The sequence below is a fragment of the Thermobia domestica genome, chromosome 3 (assembly GCF_964235325.1).
Source record: "Thermobia domestica chromosome 3, izTheDome1.hap1.1, whole genome shotgun sequence".
Lineage (NCBI taxonomy): Eukaryota > Metazoa > Arthropoda > Insecta > Zygentoma > Lepismatidae > Thermobia > Thermobia domestica.
Window position 1 is genome coordinate 149,203,484 of NC_137456.1, and position 20,443 is coordinate 149,223,926.

General features: G+C 35.8%; 1 protein-coding gene across 15 annotated transcripts in view; it reads left to right on the forward strand.

The window, feature by feature from the left end:
- LOC145680804 (uncharacterized) overlaps positions 1-20,443 on the forward strand; it is a 296,773-nt gene that overhangs the window by 24,636 nt on the left and 251,694 nt on the right. For all 15 annotated transcript variants that reach the window (XM_081751866.1, XM_081751865.1, XM_081751864.1 and 12 more), the window contains exon 3: positions 15,227-15,349. In XM_081751866.1, the coding sequence (XP_081607992.1) occupies positions 15,227-15,349 (123 nt within the window). The remainder of the gene's footprint in view (positions 1-15,226; positions 15,350-20,443) is intronic.

The following is a 20,443-nucleotide window of genomic DNA, read 5'->3' on the forward strand; positions in this document are numbered from 1 at the left end:
CTTTGTATAAAAAACTTGAACATGTACAACTCTTAACTTGACCTTCTTCTTCAAACTCAATACTTGGAATGGGAAAATACATTAAAAAATAGGAAATCTACATTATGGATATCGGTATTCTTGGTTACACTCGGAAGTCCAATGTAAAATTAACTCAGGAGAACATTGAATGCAAACTAGTAAATCTAATATTGTTTCTCTATTGTAGAAATTCTAAAAGTTCAGTTGGTTTATATTAGTCTGTTATTAACTTAGATCTTAATATTTATTCAAAAGCCAGTAGGTCTATATAGCTATCTATATCATGAAAAGAAAGAAAAATAAAAAATACCGAACCACTATGGATATACTTAACATTGTAGTTACTAGCACTGAAATTAACCTCAACAATCAATTGCTTACTCTGCCTTTTAGTTGATCCAAGTTTCGATGGTGGAGAGAATTTCAAAATAAAGTCGGATTCCATAACCTCAAATACTTCCTTACTGCTGTAGACAAATTGTTTAGTATCCTTAACAAGTTTCAGGAACCTGTTTTGGAAATATGTGACTTCAGCATCTACAATTTCACCAACAAAATGTTCAGGGTCTCCTTTCTCCTTCAAGAACAGCTCTAACACAAAATCACCAATAGCACAACTGCTAGTTTGGAATTTCTCTATCTCTTTTAAACATTTTTTTTTCTGAATTAAGAATAGATCTAACTTCCCTCAAGGCTTCAAATTCTTCATCACTAATGCTATCGTGCATACTAATATCCTCAAGATCATCTTCTGAATTACTTTGCTATAATTCTTTTAAGATTCGAGGTTTGAGAAACGGTCTCTGCTGGGTCCTAGAATTGAGTCCTGTTTTCTTGACTATTTCCTATTTTCTTTTCTCGAGAGCTTCCTGTGCGGGGGTGTTTGTTCTTCCAGGTTTTCTTCTTCTCATTCCTGTCTTCCATGGTGCTCCTTTTCGGTAAGGTCGTATTTCGTCTGATGAAATGATGGTTGTGGCAGTTGCAATAGTATTCACAGGAAGATCTGGTAAAGAATTTAATTGACTTAACATTATATTTGTATATCTCTTTGTAGCGGATAAAGTTTTACCTTCCATTCGTTGGTGTTCTCCGGCTGGATGTTCAAACAGAATTGATGTTGAATTAGGTCGAACGTTTGTAGCTGCTTCTTCTTGAGGAGTTCAATCAGTAACGAAGGAACACAGAAAATCATAATCGGTGAAAGTAGTAGGGTCTAATGGGAAAAAGCCAGTTGGTTTAAACTCCACTTGTTGCATTACTACTAGTGAATGCTCTGTTATACACTTTCTCTACAATTTCTCAAATTCAATAAAATGGGAGACGCGGTGGCTCAGTGGATGAGCGTTCACCTCTGGTGCTCGGGGTCCTTGGTTCGATCCCACTTCGCGAAGTGTTGACTTTGTGGTGGACAAACACCGTGCTCGAGGTTTTCTCGGGGTTCTCCCGTTTCATCCCACTCTTCATTCCACCATTTCACTCATCTTTCATCATCACCATCTACTTTATCCTACTGTCATAAGCGTGGGACGTAAAACTGAAAGATTTCATTTCATTTTCAAATTCAATAAATGTCAAGTGCCAAGATTGTACCTTTGAATAGTATTATTTATCGTTCAAAGCTACATGATGCATTAATGTTCATAGGTAAAGAGGGTCACCATTACGAAAAGAAATCCTCCACTGCCTTAAATATTACACAGAAGTTAAAACTAAAAATACTACTGTACTCACCTATAGTTGTATCCCAAGTGTGGCAAATAAATATCACAAGGTGCGAAAACGGAAGAACGCAAGCAAACCTCACAAGGTAACTACAAACAATCTTCGTTTTGGGGCTGAAAAAATTAAAACGAACACTACTCAGCACAACAGTGAATAAACAACTGCTAATTACGTTTGTAGTAGCCTTTATCCGTTCGTCTTTCAAACGAATTTTAATTACTGCTCCTAGATAGCTCTGAATTCGAGAAAAGTACAGATGTTCAAAGGTACATTGTTTCAAAAGAAGAACGCTTTCCCCTATACTTTCTATAATGTTTTCTATACACCCACCTAACCACGTAAACTACTTTGTCGTGTTCTCTTTTTCTTAAAAAAAATAAATGCTATTATTCATAGCTGATGTCGCTTCGAGCCTCAAGAGAAGAGTTTTACTGTTTTTTTCTAGACACCTTGGCTAGAGAAGCTAAGTTATATTTGACAGAATATTTAGACATTATCTATAAACCAGTAAATGCAATGTTTTACTCTACTTCCCAGTTCCTTGATCAAACTTTCAGACTGCAAATTCTTTAATTCCCTCCGTAGTCGTGCTCTGCTACTGCAAAATTCCCTCGAAAGCATGATGGCCCAAAATACACAAAACTGAGCACAGTTTAGCTTATTAATTATATTTTTAATATAATATTATATTTGTTTGGAAATATCTCCTTAGATGGATTGCTTTCTATTGTATCCACTTACTAATAAGTGAATTTTACCCATAAACGTAAGTAAAATGAAATAAATGCGAGAAACCGTGAGTTACAGTATTCGCGCATTTTTTTAGCATAGACGTACCTAAGTGTAGATGTTAAACGAAGCAATTTTTGTTCTCTCTCCCTCCCTCCTTCCTCCCCCCCCCCTCTCTCTCTCTGTCTCTTGTGTCAAATAAGCATTTGTTGGACAGAAAGCAAAATGGAAAGGCCTTAATCAGAGAAACTAGGTACTCAGTATTTCTAGCAGTACTTCAATATTTTTTCCGTTACGTCTGCTAATGAATCTTTGTTGTTATCTTGCTACCTGTTTAATACTTATAAATTAAGATATAGACTTTGACCAAAAATTCGACTGTGGTAATAACGTGTAGTCACAGTAGGGCTACAATTTATATTTGTGTTAATAATTTGAAAGAAAGTTCAGTATGTATCAATTTATTTATGACTTCTTATTTTTATTTTCATTTGCACACGGAAAAATATTTAATATTTTGTATAAAATATAATTTTAGTTGCCCGGGAACGTTCAAAGTCCAGAAGTATTATTCAACTTTAAATACCAACTAATAGAATATATTTTAAAAATCCCTCTTCGTTGGTCTAGTCGCGGAATACATAGATAAGATCGACTGTGGGTAACAAGGCGGATTTGGACCTCGTTTCGAGTTCCTCTGAAATGCTTGAGCATTTTTAAGTGGCCTTGCTGTGTATGCTTAATATCACAAAGCAGAATGATCTTGAGTGAAGTCGGTGTATTAAGAAAAATATTATAAAGAATGTCCACAATAAATCGAAATAAAATAACACGAATACATTTGATACTTCAAATTCTTCCGAAGAAAAAAATAATAAAATGGCTAATGTGTATGTCTTCAGTGACGTTCTGAATTCAAATGGCAGTGATTGGATTCGAATAAACTGTCCCTTAAGAACCAAGGCTATGGGTGACATAAATCTACAAATTACGGTGTGATCCCAACAAATGAGTTGTCGCCGGGACTAGAACCACATGTCCCGCAACAAAAGCGCGTATGCTAATTATATAGCTACAAGAAAGTCAGTTCTCAGTAGATAGCATCAAGAGTACTATACCGCTTAACATCTCTCCTTGAACGCTAGGTCTCATAGGCTCTCTGCTCACTTCTAGAATTAGATATAAATAAACCAATCAATCAAATAATTTCAAGGACGAATAATACATAATACATTTCCACATTTCCTCTGGCATTTATCTACATTCAACTAGCTGCCTCGTGGGAACTGTATATGATTCGTGTGCGCGTCTTTGGCATAGAAAGCCTAGATTGATTCCCAGTGAGAGTATATTACGACTGGCATAGGTTTTGTTTTGAAATTCCAAGGTGGGGCTGATGTTTCCAAAGCTTCCACTTCAAAACTCTTATATCTTTTTACCAGAAGTGGTACAAACAAACATTTTTGCGGTACATTCCGGTACAAACGCGGTACAAACGTTTGGCATAGGTTTTGTTACGGAATTCCAAGGTGGGTGGTTGCCGTTTCCACTGCCTTCCCCATTTCAAAACTCTTCTAACTTTATACCGAGAGTGGTATAAACGTTTTGTTTTTGCTGTATATTCCGGTACGAAAGAGTACAAACGATTGCCCGAGGTTTTGTTTCGAAATCCCAAGGTGGGGAAGGGGGCTGGCAAAATGTACCTCTGTCTACTGTTGTAACCTGATGCCTGTTTCTAACTTCGTTCTTTTTGGATAATTTGGTTTAATTGAGAGTACTTTCTCAGTACCTGAGTTACACATTATATAGATATACTGCTTGTGAAATTCAAACCATCATAAGGTGTAAAGTATCAATCTTTTCTCACTAAAACACCGTTCACTAAAAATGCGGGTTCAAGCCAATTAGACTAATGACTTATATTTGCCGAAGCCGTACTACTAATATACAAAATATTAAATTGAAATTTGGGGAGAATACGTTTTGTCACGTATGTATTCGAAATAGAAGGATGTTTAGAAAAATCCATTCTAAGAAAGTAAAAAAGAATTCGAGAACTCCTCTAAGAATAGTGTATCTCACAAATCACTGGTGGTTTAGAAGTGGAATTCGGCGTATAGACCCTTCATTACGAAACAGAAATCCCACATTTTAGTATTCTTAAAAAGAAAAATCCACTTCAAATGTTGAATGAGGGCATACAAAAAATAATGAAATATCCTTTTATTTAATTTGAAAGAGCAGATTGTTAGAATCAGTTAGTTGTGAGATCTGAAATTCAGTAAATATAAATTTCTAATTAATATTAAGGAAACAAGTTTTTCAGTTTTTCTATAAATTCTAATTCTAACGAAAAGTTAAGGAGATTTCACCATTCTGAAATTTTCCTTCATTTATTTACAAATAGCCGAATGTAAGAATCTGCGTAAATTGGAAACGCAAACTTCGGTATATAGATTGTTAAATAAAAATAAAGGACTTTGTTTTTGGCGATTTTGAAACTTCTGATTCTAAGGGAGAAACGTTGGATTATTTCTACAATGCTCCTTCTTCTAATTCCTATTTCTTTGTAGAGAAGGTGCCTAATGTTAGGATTCACTTTAAGTGTAAGTGTGATACTCTTTCCAAGTGCGTTATGTCCACACATAAACAAGTTTATTCTATTACATATGACCAAACTTCGCGAGGACTTTGAACTAGATCATATTATTGTTTTTTTGAAAATGTTACAAAAATTAATTATTAAATGGGTAGGATAACTGAAATGAGGTTAATGGATAGTCGTACGACCAGTGACTTATTCGGCAATAGATACGTCGTTGTAAGAAGTGGCATAAAACTAGCTATCATTGAAAAAATCAGGAGGACGAATGTTAGCAATAAAAGATTATTTAACGGTAAAAACATTTCAACCTACAAGATACCGCTCTGGAGAATTTCTTACTTCAAATTAATCTGAAGAATTTCATATTTACTTTTTTTAATTTGTATATTTGCCACCAGACATTAGTAGCCTTTTGTTACAAGGTTCTTTATTTATCTGAACAATATAGTGGAGCAGAAATGTATCATTGTTCTAATAGATAGTTGGAAGCATTATCGAGTATCTTGGAATGACTGTAACTTTCTTACTTTTTTCAAGCGTATGTCGCGAGTTACATAACTTTACAAGTTTGTAAAATTTAAGGACACTCTAAGAAAAAACAAAATTATTAGAATAAAAGTGGCATAATCTATGACCTAGTTGTAACAAATATCACCAATATTGCAGAGATACATGTATCTCAACCAATAGTGGTTGAAGATGATTATAGTTCTTCTCTTTCTATTGACTTGTGCTTTAGATGGAAAGTGATAATACAAAATCCAAAAATACGAACCCCCGGGTAGAAATGATGATCAAAAAGAGCTCACTAGATTCTCTAATTTTGTCATATGTAGCCGGTGACATTGGTATCTGGATTATATATTTTTAAACTGTAATTCTTCGGCCCTCCACTAACAAATGTCTTCATGTAGGCTCGTTGTCCATAAGGATCCATCTCATCTGATAAACATCCCAAATACGTGGAAGATTCAATGGTTGGCTCCCCCGCTTTTTTTCTAAAAAATTACAGAATCAGTGTCGAAATATAAAACGCGTTGCTGCAACATTTCCAGGTACTTGTACAGTTCCAGACGTGCCTGACATGTTGTAAATGCTCCTAAAACGACATTGGTGTTTCGATTTTGAACAGGCACATGTTCATTTTACTCCCAGAACGCATACTACATGGTATCATTGATGGCTACACTTTCATGGACTTCAATGTTGGGGAAGTGAGTTTTTCAAAAAATTCTTCTGGTCGATGAATAATCGTGGTCTGGCTAATGTTTGTGCGTTGCGAGAGCTTTTCCCATAGAGAGTTAAAACAAACTTTAGATAAACTTCTTCGTGCAGAATTGTCTTCAATTTTGGTCGGATCCAAAGCAATACCTTCACGGTCCAGGACGGTTTGTATAAATTTCGTTTTGTCTTCTTCGGGGGCACTTGAAATCGTGTTCATGTATTCCGTGAACAAGCCACATGTTTTTCTGATGAGGTCATATTCTTCGATGTCATAATCCCAAATTTCAAAGATTTCCAACGATTGATATCCTAATTCTATTGCCTTTTGTATTTCGTATTACACCCATGTTCCAGTGAGGCATCGCTCCTGATCGTTGTGCGTACACATTGCTGTAGGGTCTGCGTTCATTTCTTGGGCACAAGCAGCAAACAGTGGAAACAGTAGTTTCTTGTTGCATCTATATGGGAAGAGACCATGATAAAGGTGGTGACTTGGCAATATCGTCATTTTGATCAGACCATTGGCTTTATTTATTGCTGGTATTTTTTCATCACCCTGTAAATAAATTCTAGGATGTCCTACAGGGTATTTAGCACACTTACTGATGAACGGATACACCGAAACAATATCGAAATATTTTATTTTTCTCTTGCTTTTTCGTCGACTTGGTGGTTCAATTTCAACAATTGGTCCTGCCTTCAAAAAAGCTATCTCTTGGATTTAAGGGTCTGCGATTGATGTACGGATGATTCTTGAGAGACTTCGCCATTGCTGGATTTTGTTTCAAGAGCTGTTCAAATTCGTACTCCCACATTTCATGTACAATGTACCCCAATTCACGCAGTCTTGCATTTTTTCGGTGAGTTCGTTCATTACGGAATTCCATGGTGTATTCTAGATTGCCGTAGATGGGCTGATTAAAGCCTGTAGTAATACACACTTTACAATCATGATAAAAAAAACAGCCGGCATGCTCATAGGCGTGCTCCTCTAACGTCTCGGGATGTTGTTAGTAACCAACATAGAATCCCGCAATAAACACTTCTTTTTGTCGAGCCGCATGTAAAATGTGTTTCCTTCTGTTTTTTCAGTGTAGGCCAGCCACTGGATTGCAGCGATCAATTGGGTACTTCTCCATCGATGACCATGTGCGCGTAGAATTCCAATGGTATTGGGTTTGAGGAAATTCCGGCTGAATACTAAATTGGAAACACTTACCGTCTCCAAGAAGGGATTCACTTTGGTTTTTGCTTCAAATGACGTAATAAACGAAACACATTCTTGTCGCAGTACATGGTTGTTATTATGATGGTTGTTGTACCACTGCATGAACTTGTTCCTGTCTTCGATGGACATTTCATTTCCACCATAACACTTCGCTTCTGGAAGTGGTCCAATATACGATTCATTTTCCTTGGTGTTGAAGAAATGCGGGAAGTAGCCTTTAGTTGCAGGTAAATTGAACGCTTTCGACAATTTGCTTAATGCCATAGGCAGGAAATTCAAAGAGTCAATGAACGTTAGATTGTTCAAGGTTAAACTCAGGATCTTGGTCTCATTTAATATCACGTCAGGTCTCCATTGACATTGCTCTACCATAGTCCTTCGAATAAAATGTCCATCGTAACCCTTCGAGTTGTGTGTGAGAGAGAAAATCTTATTTATATTGGGACGACGTTGCCGCGAGTACTGGAGAAAATTATAAATTTGATCCTCTCCTTGGAAAATGCTGCTCGACACGTACTGCAAGACTGCTGGATATTATCATTTTCAACGCATGCATAACATACTTGTTGTCCAACCAATAAATTTGGAACGTTTACAAACATATTATCCCCAATATTCTTGTCCTGCATGGATTCTATATTGTAGAAAATCAATAAGGCCTTTCTTTGCATGCATGAGTGAAGGAACACCAGATTTCAAGCATTGTTGATCAGGAAGCATGAAACATTGATGCGATCCTGGAACAATCTTCTTACATACATTACAAAAGATCTCATCGCAGTCATGAATGCGTTGTCCACTTCGTACAAAAGAATATACTCTGTGACATTTGGTACATTGATTCACCATTTTACATACAGATTACCCTTGATGATATGGAGCATTGCTATGATTATTAAAACATTCTTCACCGTAAATTGACGATTGCAGTCGTTACACAGCACCAGCGTTTGATTCTTGTCACATACAGATCTTTGTAAGCACTTCGAACACGTTACAGAACAATTTTTCACATGCTCGTTACGATGATCATACGTTTTATGGCTCGCTTCATAGTACAACTTGGAGGCAAAACAAACCGTTAAAGATTGAATAATATCAAAATGACGAGCCAAAGAAATTAAATTTATGGGAGTGCGATTTTTATCGTTGGGTTCCTCGTACATGATGTCACGGCTTGAGAAACTAGTATACAATGTAATTTTATATTCTTTCAGATAAGACTGGAATTGTCGAATTTCATTTACCCTGGCACCATGATCCAAATTCTCTCCTGCATTTGTACATAACGCATCGACTTCTTGGTCCACAACACATTCAGATTGGCGTTGATATTCCCAATATCGTTTCATATTTACATTCTTGTATGTCTTCAAACCAATAGCAATGACAAGGGCGTACGCCAGACACCTTGTATCTTGATTTATTACGCGTACAATCCCTCGTTTGCTTCGTAATAACTCCTCATTCTCTAGTACTCCTTGTCGCACACCACCATAGTCACGTGGAATATCCACACGATGAAAATAAACGGTGAATAGCTCTTGAAGAAGAAACGAATTGTTGCTTTGTAATACCCTCTCAAAAGAAGCCCACATCGTCTCCAGTGTCAGGTTTCGGGCTAGGCAAAAGCTTACCCAAAATGGCTTATTGGTATTTCGTGGCGATATTACTGATAAACCAACCATCGCCTCATCGTCGACATTGGCTAGTAAATAATCCAACATCGCTTGAGAACTGTTGCGTACATATTGAATGATATCGGTTCCTACGGTTGGTGCGTTAAATATTACTTCCATCATTCTGCCCTCAATATTAAATCGTCTATAACGACGAGTGATTTCGTTACGAACAGCAAAACCCGATTCGGTCATAGTTAAAAAAGAAAACACAAACAAACAGGAACAATCACGGTAAAAGAAATATGAAAGGAGAAAAAAGGAATTGAGCAGCGTTAATTTCCTACAAAAGAAAGAATAAAAATCTTAATCAGCTCCTAAACCGGAAATCATAACATTTATGATAAATTCTTAACTAAGCAATTCATGTAAAGGTCATGAGTTTGATTCCTGGCGGGGCGCTCACTGTCCCATTATTAAAGCATACGTGCTAGAAATCAAAGTTTTTTACTTACTCCGTGTTTGAAATAATCATGTTCCTGAAATGAGTGTTTTATTGTTGTTATACTGGACATCAAACTCGAGACCATTACATCAGCATGTAACTGACCTACGATTCTGTAGTGATAAAAAGGATGAATGAAATGAATGAATGTTTCAACAGTGCTGGGATACGACAAAGTATACGTAAGCATTTTTTCCTCGACTTTAAAATGATGCGTTTGCAAGCTTAAGAGAGCCATCAAACATTAACGTTACACATATGTAATTGTAAAAAAGAAAATTTGTATAGCGTAAAACTTTTAACCAAGTATTCATGCACGCTTTTCCCTCATAATTAAGTGATTAGCGTTCGTACTTCTAACGCGGAAGACCTTGGTTCAATCCCGTATGGTTGCTCGAATATCACGTTAAGCTGAAGGGACGCTAAACTAAAACAATGATTTCAAATGAAATCAAACAATATTATTCTCAGGCATAGTTTTCGAAATTTTGTAATGCATTTTTTCAAAAACTAAGCTAAATGATTAGCGTATACATCTCTGGCCATGGTTAAATTCCCGACGGGAGTTCAGATTTAACATTAAGCTGTATTCCTAGTCCACACTAATGAAGACACGCTAAACCAAAACAAACAAACCATATCATTTCTCGTGCTTAGTTTTAGAGAACACGATACTTTTAATGTGTGGACTCCCTAATTCGATCTCGTGAGTTTATTCGGGGTTCTCCCATTTTCCCATTGTACTAATTCCTTCATAACCATTCAAATGCTCGCATAGCCTAAATATTTCGTGCTAAAAGTAAAACAGTGTATTAGTGATAACAATGTTATCCTTATGTGTAGTTTAAAATTCCCGCAAACATTAAATAAAAAATGATTTTCGAATCTTAAGAGAAAATAACATCTCACTAAACTTACCTCAAATTCAATGAACAAAAAGTCGCCGTAGTAAAGTTTAAAATACAGACCCTTATGAAAAGCATACATTCTTCACTTGACAGTTGAGAGCGATGTAGAATTTGAAAAATGACATTTAGATTTTTATTTAGGTCGCAATGAAAACGACGTCATCATCAACCAATCAGAAACGAGGAAATTTATAAAATGACATCACAACGAACCAATCAAAACGCAGCTTTCAATATTGTGATCGTCATGAATCACGAACCAAAACGATGTGTAACAATCGATCGTGACGTCATTCACGTTTCTCAATAGTTATGAAATCCCTATTACAACATCTAATATCGCAATTCTGATCATGACATCATCCCGAATGCTTTCTGCTTGGATCACCTTTCGTAACTGTGACGACAATTCATTTTCCTTGTATTCCACAAGAAAATGTCAATGTTTGCTTTTTCATGAATCATGTTGACACGTTTGTAGTAAATATACGACACAGCATCCGCTGACGCTTGCATTTCAATAATATGTGATTCTATTATATATCAACACACAAAGAAGTTTTTCAGCATTTTATTTTAATCCAAGAAAGAAAATGTTATTTACTTTTACACATCTTAAAGTATTTCATGGACCATGGTTCGAAACCCACCTAGCACGATTAAATCCGAGCTCATTTAAGCGGTTAGCATTCACGTATTTGGTTTAAAAGACCTGAGTTCGATTCCTGGAAAAACACTTATTAGGACTTTTGTTTTCAGTTTTCTAAACCTTTTTTTAAAATTTCAAAATTTGGTTTTAATTTTTAGCTCGCAAATTTTAAGTTCGAGAAAAAAGTTTGATTTTTGATTTATATCTTTAGTGCGAAACTTTTGTTTTTAAAAATTGGTTTGTTTCGAAAAAAGTGGTTTGAAACTTGTTCGAAAAAATTTTGTTTCGATTTTTTCGCTCGAAAAATTTTTGTTCTGAATTTTTTTAGTTTCATTTTTTGGTTCGAAGAATTTTTTTGTTTCAATTTTTTTTGGTTCGAAAAATTTTGGTTTCAAAATTTTTGTTGAAATTTTTTACAGTTACAAATATTTTTTAGTTCGAAGAAAGTTTGTTTTTTTAGTTTCAAATTTTTTGATTCGAAAGATTTTTAGTTTCTCAAAATTCTTGCACTGCGGAACCGTTTCAAAAAGAATCGGGGCAGTTTAGGTAAAAAAATCTGACAAGACTGTTTATATTAATGAAGCGCTCACTGAGCAACTAAACGCTGAGCGTTTTAAAAGAAAATCACCCAAACTCACAACAATGTATTATAAGAGTTCTAACAATGAAATCTACAAGCGACAAGGGTGGACCCCTCTTTCACCATTGTTAAAAATAAATTTATCCTTTCGGAGACACACTAATTCAAGAAGAAGTTTCTATAAATAATCTCCAAACGTAAACATATAAGGCGGGTTGCCTCTCCATCAAGGTAAGAACCATCTTACCCTTAAAAGAAAACAATAATATTTAAGGTAAACGTCTGTACACAACCAGTACTGTAACAATAAAAGGGAACGTGATTCTAAAATCACGGTCAAGGTTGGGTCGCCTGATCTCATGACGTAATGCCACGTAATCTAAAAAATTTGAATTTCTTGCATGGGCTGGGACTAAGATCATGTGACTTCTATCCTCCAATCAAAATCGAGGTACCAAAGTAAACATCTTACTCTTAAAATGAAACAAATTTCAAAAATTCAGAGTAAGGGATTTCCCTACAAGAGTGATACATAACGTTATACCATTTGACTTGGTCACCGTGTGGCTGGTCTAAAATCATGTGACCTCTATCAGCCAATCAGTATCGTAGTACCAAAGTACTCATCAGAGAGAATACCCCTAAAAGGAAACGAATTTCAAAAATCCCACTGTCTAAGATCACGTGACCTCTATCAACCCATCAGAATCAGGTATCAAAGCACTCATCTTGCCCGTAAAAAGAGAACGAATTTCAAAAGTCCCAAGGCATAAGATCACTTGACATCTATCAACCAATCAGCATCCTGGCATCAAAGCATTCATCTTATCCGTAAAAGAGAACGAATTTCAAATATCCCGGTCATAAAAGAGTGATGAATTTCCCTGCAGGGTGACTCATGACGTCATACCACGTGACCTGGGGCCGTGGCTAAAATTTGAATTTCCCGCGTAGGTGGGGCCTAAAGTCACGTGGCCTCTATCAACCAATCCGAATCAAGGTACCAAACCACTCATGTTACGCGTAAAAGGGAACAAATTTCAAAAATCCCGGTCATAAAAGAGACTGAGGAATTTCCCCGCAGGGGTTAGTTATTCGCACCAAGAGGGGGGCGTACTACTCTTATCCTTTTCCATCATTTTTCAATTATAAATTTCATATAGTATGTCAGGAAGCAAATTTAGCTACGGAGTTTAATATTAGAAAGAAAAAATATAATAATAAGGTGTCTCTATTTGTTATGCAATTAGTCTTCGCGATTGAGAGTGTTTTCCTTTAGACGTTTAACAGCTCAACCTATAACAACCGACTATGACCACGCTCACTGCAACATACTGGAACGAAATGTAAAATGTACTCACATATGATGTTTTGTGATGTGGATGATTCATTTTACTTGAAACAGGTGGTATTTGGTGTATGTTATGTAATTATAAAATGTACATTGTGAAATACTATAAATGTTCAATATATTATTCATTTGGCTTGTATTTGTCACCAAAACATAACAAGATTTTCTGGTGTGCTAGAACTATTGATGTCGATATTGATGTTTATAAGTTTTGATCTTCCACACTGTTTACCATTTGATTACTTCGAGATTAGGTGTTATTCAATTCTTGGTAGTTCGTGGAGAAAAACCGAGGCTGAATTATAAAATTAGCGTTTGCGAAAGCAATATTGAAAAATTTGCTCAAGATGTACGGCAATTAGGATTATGACGATATTTTTCCTAGAGTACAGAATCGAGTAAGATACAAAGGTAACCAAGAAAGTTCTATCGCTTTTTCACCAATCGGATTCGAAAGTCGATATATCACCTAAGACGTACGTGGAAGATCACAAATAGTACCCTTCAGCTTCAATGAAATTCTGTCAACGTTCTGGAATGCCATGGATTCCATCGCGGTAGAATTTCGTGGCCGTGAATCAAAGAAGTATCAAGTGCATATTATATATCTACTAGGGATTTGAACAGGCCTCCTCTAAGGTGATTGTTCAAGGAATAGGTCAGGTGATAATTGGACTACGCAATGACAGGGGAGTATGGCGGTGCAATAGAGTTTCCCATCCAAAGCATGGAATGGTGTACTGAGTCATCCCAGAAACGTGGGGCTTAGCGTTGTGCTGTAAGATTAAAATCGATTCAAATTTGCTGGCTCCAGAGCTATAAGCTTTTCTTGAACACTGCTCAATTGCTGACAGTACATAGTTGAATTGTTGCTCTGCCCAGATAGTAGAAGATCTCGATGCACGAAGCTGCGTGCAGTCCACCTAACACACAGGACTTTCTTCTGGTGCAGTGTTGGTTTCGACTGTTTTGAAAACTGTTCATGTGATGCTAACCAATGATGATGGCGCCGTGGGGCTTCGTGCAAGACCCACTTCTAATAATATGTAAACACCCTGTTCAGAAATGACTCCTTCCTCCTACAAGATACCAAAATAACACAGGTGTCTGCTGGCGTTGGCTTCTGTCCTGGACTCAATTCATGTAGGCCCAACTTGTAGTGTGTCCTAAGTTGATGGAGGTGGTGCCGAATGTTTTTTGTCACTCACTTTAAATTGGAGTTAGTGTTCCTCTCATAAGTGGCCACTATTCGCCTTCATTGCTGCATGAAAATCTTCATTTTGTATATGCGTTGGTATTCCGGCACGTGGTGCATCTTCCGGTGTTTCGTCACCGTCGTTAAACCATCTCTCAACTGCTGGCGTAGTCACACCCTTACCAAGAACCTGGCAAATCTTCCGTCCCTCTGCTGCAGCGTTTGTCCTCAGTTTGATCTATACAGCACACCATGTTATTTTTTTTTACTTATTCTCTGAATGTCAGTTTAGGTTTCTGTGGCTAGAAATATACCAGTGAATATGGAATGCGTGACAGTTTCGTGTTGCTGATTGATCAGTTTTATTTTCTTGAAAGCCTCATATATGAATAGTTTTCCTTTTGGATTCAAGGATTACTCTGTTTACGCCACATTCCCACATAAGTTGATTCATTAAAGGAATCTAATTTTAACAAGTTACTATAATCGACCTGAATAAGATATTTAATTCTTGAGTTATGATTCTTTGTTTTAACCTATCTAGCATTCTTTTCGGCGAAACATTACACCTATATGATGCATTGGTATACACGTGTTGAATAATATTTTTAATGCTTTCTTCTGAGTACGTGTTCTATTATTTACGTTGTGTTTATGAAGATCGTGTTATTGACGAGATTAATTCAATAATCTAACAGATAAATGACAGTAATGCACTACCGAAAATTAACATCTTTTCAAGTTAGTTGGAAGAAAGGATTTTATCCATATTTTATTTTAATACATCTTCGAAATCGTTACATCTGCGTAATATACTACATCTGTGTAATATAACATAAATATTTTTAAGCTTTACCTTTGAGCCTGATATACATTCTACTCTTTAATAGGTAACCGAACATGTCAATCAGATGAGTTTCGATGCAATAATGGAAACTGCATACTAAAATATTTTGTGTGCGATACTCGAAATGATTGTGGTGATGGGAGTGATGAAACTGAGTCCGTCTGCGGTAAGATCAACCATAGTTTTCTTTATTATTCATGAGTACAAAATAATCAAAGTGTAACTAGACAGTATTTTGCATTTGTTTCTCTGGAACTAACATACAAAATTTATCCCAACTGTTATTCTTGCACAGGATTTGAACAGTTCGTATACACACTTAAGTGAAGAAATGTTCCTTTTTAAGTCAAACACTATAAAAGCAAACACACTCGTTTAATTGAACTCTTTGGATGAGGGTAATGGTTTGTAATACTAACTAACTAACTAACTCTAAGGCCTATGGAACCCGGAGGTTCAGTGCCGCGTTCACAAAAGCTCTCCACTGACTTCTATCCTTAGCTAATTGCATCCAGTTTCTAGTTTGTATTCCTATCTCTGCGAGATCCATCTTAATATTGTCCTCCCATCTGCGCCTAGGTCTTCCTAATGGTCGTTTTCCTATGGGTCTACCAGTCAAGACTTTGAAAGCGTTTCTACTTTCTTCCATTCTAGCTACATGACCTGCCCACCTAAGCCTCCTAGACTTGACGACCCTAACAATGTTGGGTAAACCGTATAAACTATGTAGTTCCTCGTTATGAAGCTTCTGCCATTCCCCATCCTCGTTCCTCTTGGGTCCGAATATTCTTCTCAGGATCCTGTTCTCAAATACTTTCAGTCTATGTTCTTCCCTCAGAGTAAGCTACCATGTTTCACAACCATACAGAACAACAGGCATGATTATCGTTTTCTATATTTTAAGCTTCAAATTCCTCGACAGAATTCGCGACGACAAGAGATTTTGAACCGAATAGTAACACGAATTTCCTGCTTTTAGTCGACATTTAATTTCTTCGTGAATATGATTTTCTTCTGTTAATATTGATCCTAAATATTTGAAAGTATCCACTTTATCAAAAGCATTATTTAATATTTTAACGCCTCCACAATTTGCCGTATTACAATCCCGACGCACTTCCATGTATTTAGTTTTATCTGTGTTAACTTCCAAACCCATGTCCCTGCAAGCGTTTAATAAGATCTCTGCATTTATTTCTACTGTTCTCCTATCATTCCCTACAAGCTAATTTGTAATACAAGCTAACATTTTATTAAACTGGGAAAAAAATCATTTTCCAAGTATATCAACGCAATGTCGCATATTAAACATATGTGTTTGTTATACAATATTAATGATAGCCAACAATGAATATTGATTTAAAAGTGTCAATTTCTTTGTTTTCCATGTGAGCCATATATGGGTTACAGGCAGGGGCGCTCATCAGTGGGGCAAAATGGGGCACTGTCCCCCCTTTAGAGGAAATTGTGCTTCGGAAGATCGAAAACCCAGTAGATATTTTAGAATAGTTACCGCAAAATTTGAGACTACATTTGAAATGTCGCTTATACTTGAGTCCCCCTTAGAAACCACAACATGGGTCCCTTGGTTACAGGGCTTAGACGTAAATTTGTTTCTCTGAAGATCCGTGAGCCAAATGTGGCTAACGCATCCTTCCCTGTTAGTAGCAAGATAATATTCAAGAAAATCTTGGAACATTGAATATAGAGGTCTATAAATACGTGTTAGTTGTTTATGCTAAATGATAAAATGCTATGTACCACAGCTGAATAAAGCCCAAACGAGTGGCATTTTCGCAATTTCAGTAAGTTAATATTTTCACATATTTTCGGTGGATAAGGACTTATAATGAGAAAACCTAAAGGGCATGCAAGGTAGTCACACACTTGACCTAGAACATCGTATTGGAAAATTAACATAATACTTTTCATAAGACATTAGATAAGTGCTAAACAAAGTCAATGCGTAAGCCATATATTGCTCACGAAGCCTCACAGTCAGTTTTAATGTCAGCGATATATGACTCACAGAGAAGTGTAGTGAAGGCCATGTAATCGTCAGATTGGAGTCAGCGTGCTAAGCATTGTTCATTTTTTTGTAATTTCAAATAAACATGTCCCGCACATGACGAAAAGCGGCTACCTTATTAACATGTACTTAAGTATTTCAGGTTCCTTTGTTGTTTAGCATTTCCAGTTCTTCTGTCACAGAAACGAATCATTGTACGAATATCCTCGAATCTGTTTACAGGCATGCTGGCCTTATACAAGGCATTTACGTTTTCATCGTGAAATATTTCTCTTATCCTCATGTCCCAATTCTTTGCAACACTTGCAGGTCATAATGAAACATACTGTGTTTATCTCCGTAGGAATAACATTTCATCACACTTTCCTTTTTCCCTGAAGCTTTTTATCCAGCTTCAAGATCTGTGCAATATTAAATTTGGTCAACATATCTTGTCTAATAAATTATTCACATGCTTTCTGTGGATGTGTTTTTTGGTGCTGCTGGATATTCTGATTATTGTTGTGAAAGAGATTATGTTGACGAGCCTATATATTAGTTTTGGGAGTATAAAATCACGGGGTAGCATCTCTTCCGGTTAAAAGTTTTAATGCCCCGAATGAAACAGAAGATAAGGTTTCTTCGTCACTAGAAAATTCACTTTCACTTAAAGTTTGTTTCGGATTAAATACTCAGTGCGCTTCCGAAATATCCTTTTGTATCACTCTCTTATTACCATCTTTAGAACTTACCTCGCAAGATAAAACTTCTTCTTCTGAGAGCTAATAAGACACAGCATCTCTAAAGTTAATATCTTCTCGTTGTCCTTCTGTATTACTTATCATAAACTCATTTTTACTGGCTAGTCGGAGTTTCCTGAAACCAACACCAAATTACTCTCGCACATAGTAGTTGAACACTAACTTGAAATAAATTACATTAACTCTTTTTTAAGGAAAAGCATAAAAGGTAAATGACTTCTTGTACGGATAATGCATTTTTAGTTCAAAACATGATATTTCCGATCCTCTCAGATGGTTACACTCTCTCTTTGACATGTGATTACGAATACAAAATATAATTCTGAAAACATAAGATTTGCTAAGGGAAGTTTTGTTATTGACAGCGGTATTTATATATCAGGTTATAAGGAAGTTATATAATCATCAGTTTATATTTATGTATTTTTATTATGGATTCATGTTTAATACCTTATTTGGCACGGTTGCTCTCAAGCAACATCGCATTACATTGCGCTATCCGCATGAATTATAACTTCAGTGGTGCTTTAATTTGCATTATTGCTTTTTTACAATATTCATATATATGATTTGCGAATCGCTTCTTTTGATACTTCTAAATTTCTTCAACAGGTGAGAGTCAAAATTACTATTTTGGAAGCTTTATCTCCTACGTTCCGCGAAAGTTCTTTTCTTATTTTTTTATTAGTGGTTTATTACTCTGTAAGAGAATATTTAAACAAAACTTCTGCTAATTACTTTATGTGTTACTGAGTGTATTCTTATGATATGTTACTATAATAGGGCAATGCACTCAGAAGCTACACATAATACGCATTTTATGGTAATGTTGCTTTAAAACAAACACCCTGTATTTTGTAACCAAAGTACAAAAATATTTTAAAAGTTATTAAAGTATGATCAAGAACACATGGTTCAACCGTAAAAACAAACTAAATATTTTAATGGTAATGCTATCACTTAAAGGGTTAAATGCACAAAATAGAAAACTAGATATAACGAAACTGAGTGTATAGCTTGAAATATAAATAACCTAATTAGGATAAGAAATTGAGAAATATATATGATGCATTATTTTGTGAATAGAGAAATGGAAATTGAAGATTAAATAGATGCAAATCTGCAAGGAGACAAAAATAAGTAATGTGGAATGGATCTCCTAGTGATTGAAATTTAATATAATGTAAATACAACATGCGATGAAGCACCGTCAGGTCACAACCACAAAGCAGTTATAGAGAAGCAAGGTTAAATCCTTAACTCTCCAGTTGGCATGGGACTAGCGATCGGAGGAGGAAGTTTTCATGCTCGTCAACTGTAAAGTTTGTAAGGTAGGTGCAGAAACAAATGACTACATTTAAAGGGGAACGTCGTACCAATATTAAGTATCAGTAAGACAAGCAGACTGAAGCTGTAAAAGAACCGGATATCCAGTTTCAATGCAAGATTTAAGAGCCTGCCTTACTGAAAATAATATGAAATTTACCATTTTCTTTCCTTGATTATTCATCAGTGAAAGAAGATAATGAAATGCAAGTCACCACAATCATAGATAACGCTATTCTACAACAGAATATATGATCCTGAAGAATGCTCAGTGTTGCCATCCATAGAAATTACAGTGTTGCCAGAAAAGCAATTTACCTACAATCTAAGTTAAGGCAACGAGTAGAGGAACAAACTCAACAACATTTGGTTACGTATCATATTGTAACACAGGAAACCAAAGTAGTTCACAGGAAACCAAAACAATATGATACGTAACCAAATGTTGTTGAGTTTGTTCCTCTACTCGCTGCCTTAACTTAGATTTTAGGTAAATTGTTTTTCTGGCAACACTGTAATTTCTATGGATGGCAACACTGAGCATTCTTCAGGTTCATATATTCTGTTGTAGAATAGCGTTATCTATGATTGTGGTGACTTGCATTTCATTATCTTCTTTCACTTATGAATAAACAAGCAAAAGAAAAATGGTATATTTTGTGTTATTTTTAGTAAGGTAGGCTCTTAATGTGCAGAATACGTAGTTCTGCAAGATGCTCTGTGTTCTTTGGAAGTTGATGTATCTATATTTAAGCCACATATTATTAACAAGAATAGGTTGGACTGCTAACTGAATAGCATGACTCTCCAACTCCCGCCTGATGTCTACGAAATTTTGTGTAGTTGTTTGACAGATTTGTTAGGCACGGTAATTTTGACTATTTTCTCCTTTTTGCTAGTTTAATGTATTTGTACTCAAACGATTGTTGGGTCCTAGGTTTTCAAATATAAGAAATCGTAAAATTGTGAGTCTTTTAAATTCCTTGTTATACTCTAAGTAAGCGGGAACTCTAATTTCGTAAAGAAGAATAAAAAAACGAACAAAAACATAAACAAATATGAATAGGAATGAATGTTTTTGATAACATTTCATTAAGATATATATTTTATCTATCTTTCTTTTGATTAATATGTGAGTGATTATTGCCTCTCATCTCTAGATAAG